This window comes from Rhincodon typus, chromosome 2, assembly GCF_021869965.1.
Source record: "Rhincodon typus isolate 14 chromosome 2, sRhiTyp1.1, whole genome shotgun sequence".
NCBI lineage: Eukaryota > Metazoa > Chordata > Chondrichthyes > Orectolobiformes > Rhincodontidae > Rhincodon > Rhincodon typus.
The window spans coordinates 60,062,834-60,076,809 of NC_063333.1; the positions used below are offsets into that span (position 1 = coordinate 60,062,834).

The 13,976-nt window shown below is 39.4% G+C and overlaps 1 protein-coding gene across 1 annotated transcript in view; it reads left to right on the forward strand.

Moving 5' to 3' along the window:
• The window catches only part of adcy1a (adenylate cyclase 1a), a 295,596-nt gene that overhangs the window by 258,068 nt on the left and 23,552 nt on the right, over positions 1-13,976 (forward strand). Inside the window, exons 15-17 of the mRNA XM_048608131.1 lie at positions 637-753; positions 3,453-3,599; positions 3,718-3,816. Coding sequence (XP_048464088.1) covers positions 637-753; positions 3,453-3,599; positions 3,718-3,816 — 363 coding nt within the window. The remainder of the gene's footprint in view (positions 1-636; positions 754-3,452; positions 3,600-3,717; positions 3,817-13,976) is intronic.

Here is a 13,976-nt window from a genome sequence, read left to right on the forward strand (position 1 = left end):
GTGAAGGTTTATTCAGTCAGTTCCCTTGATAGTTCAATAATGAGTGCTTTTGAAGTGATTGGTAAGCTATTCCTTTGAATCCGTGTGCAGTACTAGTACATTGTGACTTTACAACATGACCATCAATAGCCTTGTCCAGTGCTAAAAGACCATCTTTTGGAATGAATTTGAATTCTTCTTTACCAAATTTAAATTTGAGGTTAGTATTCTTTAAAACATACAGACATGGAAGGCTTAGTTTTTTTAATATGAGGATGAATATCAAAGGCATGCCCAAGGCCTCATTCATCATGGCTAATCCAACAATCCTCAACTCCAATTTCCTGCCTTTTCCCCATAACTCTCAATTCCCTTAGTGCTTAAAAAATTGTCCATCTCAGCCTTGAATTTTCTTAATTCTGCCTCAACGTTATCTTAACTGGTTGAGCCCTTATTCTGGAATTATGTCCTGTGGTCCCATACTCTCCCACAAGGGGATAACAAACTCTCTGCCTGTATTGTGTCAGGCCCCCTAAGAATCTTGTACATTTAACAATGACATAATCACATTTATTCATGTACTTCTCAGATACAATTTGTAATGTTTGTCTCATTATAAGTTAGTGGAGCCACCAACACACGTATTTCCCCTTTCAGGCTGAAGAAGAGAGAGATGATATGGAACGAGTTAAACTTGACAACAAACGGATTCTCTTCAATTTACTTCCAGCACATGTTGCCCAACATTTTTTGTTGTCCAATCCACGAAATATGGTGAGAGAAACCTGATTATTAAAATCTTTTTGCTACTTCAACAAATGATTGTTCTTTGAAATTTCAGCAAGGTTTCATCACACTGAACATAACAGATCCACAATATTAACTGTGAGTTTTGTTTAACTGAACAGTGGTAATTCTGTATTTGATTAAGGATGTTGCCATTGTTGTTAAAGATTTCTTATTTTGAATTGATTTTTAAAAGTCAGGAAAAGTGTACATGCAAATGAAAGTATTTTTGTCATATGAAAGTATTTTTGTCATAGCATGTTGAGCTGTGAACAGGAACTATTCAGTTTATTTTGTTCTGTATTATATAAACCCCACTGAATATACTAGATTCAAGGAAAGTGCTTATCGAAACAAAGTAGCAAATTACTTTACTAAACATGAATCATTTCTAAGCAGACTGATTCTAAGGATTTGTAACTTAATTTAAGACCTATGCAGAGATTAGTCATTAGCTTTGCCTATTTCTGACATAGAATCTTCATGCTTTCTGATGACTTGCTATTTTTAGCAGTATAATCCATAGAGTACCAGCTAGAGGGCCCAGTTTCAATATCAACTTTGAAACAGTTGTTAACCCTCTCATGAATGAGTTTTGTGCCAACTCTTGAATATGTAGCCATGTCTGTCATTCTACTGCTGTCACTTTGTTTAATGTTTCAAAAAATTAAATAACATAATAATTATTTTGTAGACATATGCCTACATGTCTGTAATGCCATAAAATGTAAAATTTTAATTAAAAATGTATAACCTTTTTTATTGTATTAACATTTGATGGTCACAAATGGACCTGAATTCTTCAAGAGCAAGTAAGCCCTGAAGTTATTCCAAGACATAGATGAAGAGACAAAGTAATGTTTGCTGATGATACAAAGCTAGATGGGAATGCAAACCGTGCAATACAGCCAAAAACAGGTTCAAAGAGTTATAGATTGGGTAAGCAAATGGGTAATAAGATGTCAGATAGAATTCAAGATGAGAGAGTGTGAAGTTTTTCCACTTTGGTTGCCGAACAGAAAAACAGAATTTTTAAAAATGATATGAAACTTTTAAATGCCACTGTTCAGATGGTTCCTGTTTGTAATGAAGAAAGGAAGGTAAGGTAGCATGCAGATACAACAAGCAATTATGATGGCAAATGACATGGTAGCCTTTATTAAGAGAATTGGAGTGGAAAAGCAAAATTGCTGCAATTGCACAGACCTTAGGTGAAACTGCAACCTGGAATACTCTGTACCCGTTTGGTCTCCATATTTAAGGAAGACTCACTGGTGTTGGTAGAACAAAGGTTCTCAAGTTTAGTTCCTGGGATGAGAAGGTTATTCTTGTATCAGAACCTGATTAAATCAGGTTGATAATCCTCAAATTTTGGAAGAATTTTGTCAATCTCATTGAAATATACCAGATTTTGAAGGATCTTGATATGGTAAACATTAAGAGGGTGTTTCTTCTGGATGGAGAATGTAAAATAAAGGGACAGTTTCACGATAAAGGACCAATGATTTAGGAATAAAATGAGAAGGAAGATATACTCTCAAAGGGTTGTGAATCTTTAGAATTCTCTATCCCAGAGGATTATGAGTATCCCAGCACTGAGTATATTCAAGGCTTGAAAGATAATTTTCTTTTGGTCTTTTTGGAAATCGAGTGATATGGGAGCATGCAAGAAAGTGAGGTTGAGGCCAAAGATCAGTCGTGCTTGTATTGAATGGCTGTGCAAGCTTGAGGCGCCATATGGTGTCCTTCTGCTCCAAGTTGTAACGTATTCACCTTTAACAAATACATTCTGGCTATCACCTGTTAAATTTAATTTTTAAAGTGACAATAAATTCTGTTTCAATTACCTCTAAAAATTTCCCTACAGTTGAGCATAGTCTGATTGGCCTGTAATGAGTGGGTCTATATTTCTTCCTTTTTTCTTTTGAATGGGGATATAACATTTTCACAGTACAGAAGTAATGATCAATACTTGGTGAGAAGTGACCATTATTGCCAGTGAAGAAATAATATGGTTTCAGATATAGTTCATCCTCGGTCAAGAAATACTAGTTTAATATTACATGTTGATATCTAAGTATTACTGTAACTGTGAGTACCTCTACTGGAGCAACTGAGTAACCACCATGCTGTTATCCCTCTTCCTGTTACATCAATACTCTTTGAAATTAACCAAATATGAAACAACACAGTTATAATACAGTCAGCTGCTGACAGTAATACAGACATTAGTACAAGGCCTTGAACTGCACACAGCAGAGTTCCCGATTGTCAGACATAATTCCTCTCTGTGACAGTCATATTTTATTTTTGCTGATATGTTTGCAGATACCAATGATCCGGATGAATCAACATTAAAAATTGACTAATTATTGCACATGCTAAATTATTTTGGCATGACTAATATTAAGCCACTTTAAAAAAAAACTTAGTAAGTTTGAAGCTTTATTTTTCTTTCACAGTATACAACTTGATAGTTTTTTTAAAAACTTTTAGCTATTTCTCAATCTTTGTTTAAATGTATTTACGAGAGATATCTCTGCTTTTGTGCATGCCCTCAGATGTCAGCAAGAGCAAACTATTTTATACTTGGCACATTCTCTAAGGGATGCATATGTTATCCCCTCCTTTTCAAAAATACATTTGATCTCATAGTATACTTAACCTCCATGTGTTGTTCATTGCAGGATCTCTACTACCAGTCATATTCACAAGTGGGTGTGATGTTTGCCTCAATTCCCAATTTTAATGACTTTTATATTGAGCTAGATGGTAATAACATGGGAGTTGAATGCTTGCGCCTCTTGAATGAAATAATAGCTGACTTTGATGAGGTACATTTAATTCTATATTAACCTCTTCTATTTGATAAAAGTATAGATTTATAACATATATGAACAGAGCTCTTAATTAATAATTCTCAAATGTATTTCCATTTATTTGCTGTAAAAGTTGATGGACAAGGAATGCTATAAGGATATAGAGAAAATCAAAACAATTGGCAGCACTTACATGGGAGCAGTTGGACTTGTACCCACAACTGGAACAAAGGTGAGCAATCATTGTGTTTTAAGTTTTCCAGTTAATGATCAATCATTATTTCCAAGCACACATAGGTAAAACAGACAGCCAGTTACATGCCGTATCCTGAAAATTTAAAGATAAATCAATGGAGAGAAGCAATGCTGAGATACAAACTAATCCTGAATGAATTTTTCAATGTAATTACACAGCAAATTGGATTTGGCTTTCCTGTTAGATTTGTAATGATAGACTCTGTCATTGCTGTACTTGCAGTTGTGCCAAATAAATCCTCTAAGGTTCACAGGCAAAATTAACTTAATATCTATGAGTAAAGCTAAGGATCCTGTACATGCATCCTGTAATGAATGGTTTATCGTTGCACTTCATTATCATTTAAGTTTAAGCTTTCTAAATACAAGCTGTTTTGAATGGAGACTGTACATTTGGATACTCTTATATCCTGCTGATAGTGTCTACTAAGGAGTTGTCTTGTGTGGTGAAAATGTTGTTATTACAATGTTGGAAAGCATCACTTGTATCAATATAGATGAGATGAATAATTCTCAAATGTATTTCCATTTATTTGCTGTAAAAGTTAATGGACAAGGAATGCTATAAGGATATAGAGATCCTTATATCCAAAAGTATCATTCAAAACGTGACATGGCACAGATACGAAAGGCATTGGTCATCTATTCCAGAATTATCATGCAAAGGTAGACAGAAAAAAAAAATTCTGGAAACACTGAGTGAGTCAGACAACATCCATTAAGAGGATACAGGCTGACCTCTTATGAGTGTAATTTTATTTTCAGAACTAGATAATTTAACAAATGGACTACATTTGTAGAGCAGAAGGAACGGTGGGGGTGGGGGGATGTGTATGGTGGTTGGATTGAAGAAGGAAATACAGTGACAAGAGACATTGGATAGATTAAATAAAATAACCAGTGAAATGCTGAGTTACCAACCTTGGTAAAATAGTGCAAGTGATTTGTGCACAGAGCTCCTTTAGCCATCATGGTTTCTCCACTTAGCAGGTTCTCTACAGGTCATCTGTTCTCCCCACCAGGCCTTAATTGTGGTCATTTTCTTTTTTTGGCGCCTCTGGCAAAATTAATCTGTGATATCTTCCATTTCTGAGGAAGGATTTCACATCCTGAGCATTTCTGCCATTTTCTGTTTTCATTTCAGTTGGCCACTATCTTCAGTATGTTACTTTCCAATGGTAAAAACCAGTAACACCAGGAAATGAAATACACAAGACAAGTCAGATCAGTGTGTGTCATTTGCCAGTTTTACTCATTTTTCTTCAGGGTTCCTGCTCATGTTATGTAGGAAGAATCTTCCTTCATGGCAACACACATGTATGTTGTCATGAAAAAGGAATTTTAATGTCTTGAAAAGTAAAGTCAGAGGCAGGCACCTCAATTTATTAAAATTGAATACGTATTTTCTCTCTGGGTATCGCACATGTTAGTTCCCTTTATTCTTTAATGACTAGTTCCAACAAGATATTAAGTAGTAAGAATTGAGGTTTAGTAAAGAAAAAATCATGAGTCAGTTGAGTGAAGTTCTGCTTCCTTAGATAACAACAGTAAATGGTCAGCTGAAATAATATTCAGTAGTTTACATTGTACAAGTGTCACAAATTTTATTTTACCCCAAATGTATTTTGTTCCATGTGATTTCACTTGAGTTTTTGACAGATGTTGTCATAGATTGAAACTTTAAAACAATCTGTAAAGTCATTGACTAATTAGTTTGAAAATGGATGGTAAACTGTGATTAGAAATGCTAAATTTTGTGATCAGTTCATTTTTTGGCTATTAATTAAAGTGCACCAAATTACAATTATTTAATATATTTAATAATATTATAGAAGATTTTTTGAAGGAATGCCATTTAACATCGTAAATGCATTGGTCCTTGGCAAATGTTACATTTTAATGTGAATGAGATTGAATGGACATTTGGGGGGAGAAATCTTTGCAAAATCCATGCACGTTTGAATACAATTTGCATCTATTGTTTTCAAAGTGTAATCTGTACATAAAAAAATTTCCACGCGATTGTATTTTTACAATTTTGAAAAAAAATAAGTAAATGCCTTCCATCAATGTTAAACTCGTACTATGAGTGCAAAAGCCAATATAGTGGAATGGTCCTTTTGAATTAAATGACATATACCCGAAGTAGTGGAGACACATACTTTGATATTTCAAGCAAATTCCTAAGTTTCTCATCTGTATCTGAATGCTTCAAGTTGCATTTCCCCTGTGTCTAGAATAATGAACATCTGGAAATGATTACCAGACCGTAATTTAATCAAAGAGTGGAGATGTCAAAAGCCATTAGTGATTTATTTTTTATATCACAAAATCCAATAACAATTGTTATTTGGATTCCAAAGTTTGATTACAGCCTCCAAATCACTCCCTTGAATTTGATGTCTTTATTTGTGATCTACCCTTTCTAACTACAAAGTGGGATTTGGATTTATTTATTTATTTGGATTTAATCAGTCTTCAGGTTGGCAATAAATGTAGTGTGTCATCTATTGGCGTGTGCAGATAAGATTTACACAAGGTAGATTAACTTTCTAGGCTAACTGCGGCAGAGGACATGGAAAAGAATAGATTGTATTCTTGTTTTTTGGATGAAATATGAATGATGGATTGTTTCTGAGGTGGAACCTCACACACTCAGATATGTACCATGTGCCGGGTTGGAAGTCAATATATAGTAAAAGTCGTCAAACTCTTATCAGACCATCGGGCTATCTTGTTTAACCTGAGGGTCACCATGCCTCAGATGAGGGGAGAGATTGAGAATTAGATTCCTTCACAGTAACCTCAGCCAGTGAGGGAATTGAACCCACGCTGTTGGCATCAGTCTGTATAGGATGCCTGCCTGACACAACCGCTGAGTCTCTTGAATATGCAAATCAGAGTACATGTTCATGTTTTGAGATCCACTCCCAGAAGATTATAGAGATGTGTTTATACATATTTATGCATAAAATTTCACAAATCTTGCATTTTCCCCCAGGCTCAACCTCCTCTGATCCATTCATTCGTACCTTTTTGAAGACAGTTTGCAAGTCCAGTTAAATGGATCAATTGCATTATATTTGTCTCTCTGTTGTCTCCTTATAAATTCAATAATACTAGTCAAACAAGTTTTTACTTTCAAATCTATGCTGATTATTCTTTATTATAATTTTTGTTAGCAGACGTTCTTTTCTTTCTTTTTGTCAGGATTCCATCTTTCTTTCTACTGTTGATATTAAACTGATTGCTTTGTAATTGCCTGGGTATGTTCTTTTACTCTTTAGGAATCATACCATGTGTCTGGCAGTCTTATTGCACTTTTTTTTTCAAATGGATTATTAAATATATGAGTAGTAATGTTTCTATTATCTCTTCCCTATGTGATGCAAATCATCTGAACCAGGGTTTTATCCTCTTTGAGACTGCCTTCTTTATTCAATACAAATGTTATTATTTTAAATGTACTTACTGCACCTCTCATCATTCAATGCAATACTTACCTGCTCAATCTCTGGGATAAATACAAAAGCAAACATATTATTTAATCTGCCATCTGCCATTTCTATATCATCATGATATTATTCTGTCTACCTTTAAATGGTCCTACTCCTGAGCACCGTCCTATTTTTGTGGATTTGCCTGTAAAATACTACACTATTTTATTTTATGGTCATTGATAATTTAATTTCATAGTACTGTTTGCCTTATTAATTTCTTGCCTAATCTCATCATATTCTCTCTTGTATGAACTCTTCTGTCTGTAAGCTTAATATGTGCTCTTTACCTAACACTCAAATTGTTCCCATGATTGTTTATTCATTCGCAGAATTGGCGTAATACATTTTTCCCTGCACACTGTTGAATATATTTTAAAATGTTTCCAATCAATGTTCTACATAGTTGTTTGCTAACATTGATGGCTACGTTCATTTCCCCAAGTTCTGTTTTGACCCCCTCAAAAAAGGGCTTTCTTTCAGTATTCATGTCATAATTATATTATTTCTGTTATTACCATAAAGTACATTATAAGGTGGCGACTATCAAATCTATGATTCTGCTTGGCCTGCTGTGTTCATCCAGCCCTGCACCTTGTTGTCTCGGATTCTCCAGCATCTGCAGTTCCTACTATCTATGATTCTATTGCTTATATCTCCCTTTACTTCCTTTATCTGTTCTGGTTCACTTTCCATTATTAAACTCAATAGCCAAGCATCTTCTTTCTAATTTACAGATCAGATTAGAGGGTAATCCCAAATACATTGTATGAACTTTAATTTCTCATCCACTTTACCAATCATTTCTGCCCACTTAACATCAGGGTAGTGGCAACCACTATCCCCACCTCCACCCCAACCATACTTCCTATGCTTTTTTTTTCAATTCCTGAATTAATTTGCATATTATCTTCCTCCGCACCCCCTTATTATATTATTTGGTCTGTGGCTTACACCTTTAATATGATCAATTCTTTATTATCTTTCATCTGTAGCCACATGAATTCTATTTTTTGTCTTTCTATTAGCTTTGAGATTTTTTTTTCTACTGCCTTCATGTTATTCTTAATAAGTACACCTATTTATCATTCATCCCCTATCTATACCAAAATGGTTATGAACTGCAACGTTTATTTTCCACACCTGAATATTCTGTGGCTATGTCTTCTTCTCAGGCAGTACCTCAAAGCCAAAAATGACTTTCGTCCAATCTGATGACTGAGAGTCTTGAGGTGACTAAACAGCCTAATTCTGGATCCACACGGCCCACCACAACAAGGGCTGGTAGTATTTGAAAAAGCGGGTGGGTGGGCTGCTTAGATTCTCAAACACTTCTTCTACTGTTTGTGCTTGGCCTCCACCTCGGCCTGTCAGAGATGCTGAAGGTGGAGATTCCATCGATGTTCCTTCTCCAGTTTGGGTGGTGTCTGGCACAAATGGGTGGGATATCAGATGCTTTCAGGAAGATTTTGAGCATGTCCTTGAAGTATATCCTCTACTTGCCATGACGAAGCATAGAGTGGAGAGCTTGTTTTGAAAGTTTTGTGTCTGGTATGCCGACAATGTGGCCCTCCCAGCACAGATGAGCGACAGTAACCAGTGCCTCAGTGCTGACCTCTGAGAGGACATTATTGTTTTTACTCACACGTGGGATGTAGGTTTCGCTGGCTGGCCAGCATTTTTATTGCCCATCCCTGGTTGCCCTTGAGAAGGTGGTGGTGAGCTTTCTTCTTGAACCACTGCAGTCCACATGCTATAAGTTGACCCACAAAGCCCCTTAGGGAGAGAATTCCAGGATTTTGATCCTGTGACAGAAAAACAGCGATATATTTCCAAATCAGGATGCTATGGCAGGAATCAGCTAAATCAATTTAGAAAATGCACCTTGTATCATCACTGCTGTAGCTCCTGTGTCAGCTTAACCCACTACAAACACATCTCTCAAGTCACAAGATTGTGAGCGCAAACGCCAGGCTGACACATCACTGCTGTGCTAAGGTGTGCTGCCCTTCTGATGTGTTAATAACTAAGGCCCCATCTGCCCTTTTAGGTGATGACAAAAGATCTCTATGACACTATTGGAAGTAGAATGAAACAGCTTTCCCAGGCATCACAGCAAGTAGTCTTCCCTTGATCGTAATCACATAGTGATTCAGCAGCTTCTTGTTACAAAGCAATCGTGACTAGATTTCAAAAAATATTCTGTTAGTTAAAAACCATTTCAGCACATCATTAGGAATTGAAAATGCTGTATGTGTGCAAATTCTGTCTTTTCTCTAAATGCACCCAGTTCGAGACTAATGTAGTGTGATGTAGATTCGTGCAGATGCATGTTTTTTTTAGGTTCCGTTGCTAAAACACAAAGCTCTCAGCTCCCATCAGTGAAGGTCAGAAAAAATTCTCAGAGAACTCGTGTTGCAATCTACCCAGAGTCTGACGAGTGATTCACCCTCTTGCCAAGATCAAAACTTATTTGAGTGTCTGTCCTGCCATTCAATTTGTAGGAATTTGTGGAGATTTCACGGGTGATATTTCTCTAGGGTGTTGTATTCTACGTGTCTCCAACACATTTAGAAGGACAATAGCACTTTGGACAAAGAGCCCACTTCTGGATTGGAGATCTTTGTTATCAAAGATATGGGCTGAATCTTATGGGGTTTTGGCTAAGTTCAAGTCTCCTCGAGTTTGATGGAGTGATTCTTGACGTGAGTCAGAGCGAGATTTTCCAAAAATCCTATCACACTTGTCACACTTATTACTATTCCTGCCCCTGTGATATGTATCAAGTCCTATTTCTGCCTTATCTGATCACATGCCATTCCCAGAAGAACTCGCCTCTCAGCAAATCCTACTGTAACATCAGCATCCATTGTACCCATTCGGCATCTGCTTTGCTAAATTGTGCAAGCAGTGAGAATAGATGGTAGAGAAGGGGAGGTTGGCAACACATTTCTTAGAGAGGGACGCAGTGGTCCTGGTGAAAAGGGTGCAATGAAGAGATGTTCTTCCCTGGAAGAGCACCAGAGGAGCCCATGCCAACAGATGATACCAGCCTGGTCAGAGATGGCCACCAGTGTTAGTGCCATTTCCAGGATGAGGAGCAGATGTGCAGAAGGAACATCTACCAGGCATAACTACCATACTCTGCTCTCTTCAGTGTGTTTGTCACAAACATTGCTGCCATGTGGTTTGGGTGCTGGGTGATGTGGCACTTTAATGTACAGAATGTACATGTGCCTTGTCTGAGGACAGCTGCACAGCACAGTCACCTGCTTGGTTTGTGCCAATTGTCAGTGCAGGGCTTGGCAGGGCAACGTAACGTATGCTATGGGCATGCTGGTAGGTACCAGATAAATGTATGCTTAGAGAGCAATGGAGCAGCCTTGGTAGGCAACCTGAACTGTGCGAATGTCCCTCTGCAGTATCTGTACCCAGTGCAGCTGTACACTGCTGCATGGTGTGCCCTGATGGATAATTCGGGGCTTGGACCTGAAATGCCAGTGTGTTGGACAGGTGCCAGCATGGTGGTGATGATTACCTGCAACTCGAGTGCCAGTGTCCGTGGTGGAAAGCTGTGTGGAGCTGCTGCTCATGGATCATGGCCTGCTCGGCGGTTTGGTTGTGGCAGAATGGAAGTCATTTGGAGTACGGGGCAAGCTAAATCTGCAGAATCCTGCCTTGGTTTCCACATTGGATTTTCCCAATGACTAATTTTTTAGAACATTTGGCAAGAAAGTAACCTGAATGTTAATGAGGTTAGTTGGGCCACCCGCAAGGACCTTATGTATTAATCCCCATCGATTGCCATTGTTACTGCAACCAACGATTATATCACCTTGTTGCTTGTAAGAAGTGTAAAAGATGGGGTCAGATTATCTAAACACTAAGATGCACTTCACTGGACTTCTCTCCCTAATCTGTTACCCATCTAACCATGACCCATGTCATTCAGACCCTTATAAGATGTTGCCCTATGTGCTGTAGATGGCAAAAGTCTGTGCTGGCATCTCAGAGGCAATGTTGAATTTGATCAATATTTGCCCTTACTGAAAGACCTCAAAAGATTTCAGAATTTATCCAATTGTCCATTGGCTGTCTATGAACCTTGACAGATCAGGGACAGTGTTGCACAATGGGAGCAGGCTGGTAGAGAACCTTTGTCATGTGGATGGTTAACCCAAGGCCATTCTCATACACCTTCACAAATGCATAGGTGATGGTTTGGAGTTTGACCTTTCAACCTACATTTGGGCTGATCTTGTTTCTGGACTGGTGACAACACAGGTTGAACAGTTTCGCACTCATCCTGTAGAGATGCTCCACTACAGTAGGAAACATCATGGAGATGAGGTGGAGTGTTGCAGAAAGAAAGATTGAGAAGAATGTTCGTGGCACAGCCTTGCTTGACACAGTTTGAACACATTTGTTTGTGATGGACCCATTGATGAAGATCACAGCTTGCACATTGCCATGCAGCAGAGAGAGGATAATGACAAGTTTCTGTGGGCAGCCAAATATGAGGAGGTTTTTCCATTATCTCTCCCAATTCACAAGTGTCTTTGTGAGGTTGAGGCCTTTGTGAAGCCTAAGGTGTCTGTGTATAAAGATTATTGCTGTTCTTTAGATTTTTATTGGACTTGTCTTGCTACGAAGATTATGTCCACTGTGGCTTCTGATGAATAGATTGGGCTTTTTCACAGCCAGCATTAGTTATGTGGTCACAATTTGGCTAACTTTTTGTTCCAGATTTCTGTTGAATTCAAATTTCACCATCTGCTAGGGGTTCAAATCCAAGACCCCAGAACATTAATCTGAGGTTCTCGATTATTAACATTACCATTTTGCTGTTCCCTCCGTTTCCCTTTATTGTCTTGTGGACTATAATTACTGGGATTATCCCCCTCATTTCCAATTCCTCTCCGGCTTCTGTGAAATACTGTTTACCCTGGCACAGGGTAGGTAGCAGACTCTTCAGAAGTCTTCTTCTTTGATGCAGAAGAGATCACCTTTGCCCCTAGTTATAAAGTCTCCTATTAGTACCACAGGCTATATCATACCTTCTTCCACCTCCACCCCAGCCCACCAAACAGTCTTTGGGGCTGTGGTGCCTTGACTTGCATTGTGGTTATCCCCCTGCAATCTTTCCTTTGATTACCAAGACTGATTTCAAGAATAACAGACTATTAAAATATGGTGTTAAAGCAACACCTCTATTGTTTAAATTGTCTAAGTATAAGCACTTCTGTGTAAATCTAAATATATTAGACTTCAGCATCTGATGTGTGGGCTACAATCTGTAATGAGCAGGTTGCATCTACGAAGAAGTAATATGGGCCCAAGCTATGCCTGCCTCTTTGTAGGATACGTGGAACAATCCCTCTTCCAAAGCTACACTGGCCCTATCCCCCCCCTCTTCCTCCGTTACATCGATGACTGTATCGGCGCCGCCTCGTGCTCCCACAAGGAGCTCGAACAGTTCATCCACTTCACTAACACCTTCCACCCCAACCTTAAGTTCACCTGGACCATCTCTGATACCTCTCTCTCCTTCCTGGACCTCTCTGTTTCCATCTCTGGCATCCACCTGGAAACCGATATCCATTACAAGCCTACCGACGCCCACAGCTACCTAGAATACACCTCCTCTCACCCACCTTCCTGCAAAAATGCCATTCCCTATTCCCAATTCCTTCGCCTCTGCCGCATCTGCTCCCGAGATGAGGCATTCCACTCCCGGACATCCCAGATGTCCTCGTTTTTCAAGGACCGCAACTTCCCCTCCACAGTGGTCGAAAACGCCCTCGACTGTGTCTCTCGCGTTTCCACAACTCATCCCTCACACTCTGTACCCGCAATAACAACCAAAACAGAATCCCCCTCGTCCTCACGTACCACCCCACCAACCTCCGAATCCAACGCATCATCCTCCGACACTTCCGCCATCTGCAATCTGACCCCACTACCAAAGACATTTTTCCCTCCCCACCCTTATCTGCTTTCCGGAGGGACCGCTCTCTCCGTGACTCCCTTGTCCGCTCCACACTCCCCTCCAGCCCCACCACCCCCGGCACTTTTCACTGCAACCGCAGGAGGTGCTACATCTGCCCCTACACCTCCCCCCTCACCCCCATCCCAGGCCCTAAGAAGACCTTCCACATCAAACAGATGTTCACTTGCACATCTGCCAATGTGGTATACTGTATCGGCTGTACCCGGTGTGGCCTCCTCTACATCGGGGAAACCAAGCGGAGGCTTGAGGACCACTTTGCGGAACACCTACACTCGGTTCGCAACAAACAACTGCACCTCCCAGTCGCGAACCATTTCAACTCCCCCTCCCACTCCTCAGACGACATATCCATCCTGGGCCTCCTGCATTGCCACAATGATGCCACCCGAAAGCTGCAGGAATAGCATCTTATAATTCGCTTGGGAACCCTGCAGCCCAAGGGTATCAATGTGGACTTCACAAGCTTCAAGATCTCCCCTCCACCCGACTGCATCCCAAAACCAGCCCAGCTCGTCCCCGCCTCCCTAACCATTCCTCCCACCTCAAGCCCCACCCCTATCTCCTACCTACTAATCTCATCCCGCCCCCTTGACCTGTCCGTCCTCCCTGGACTGACCTATCCCCTCCCTA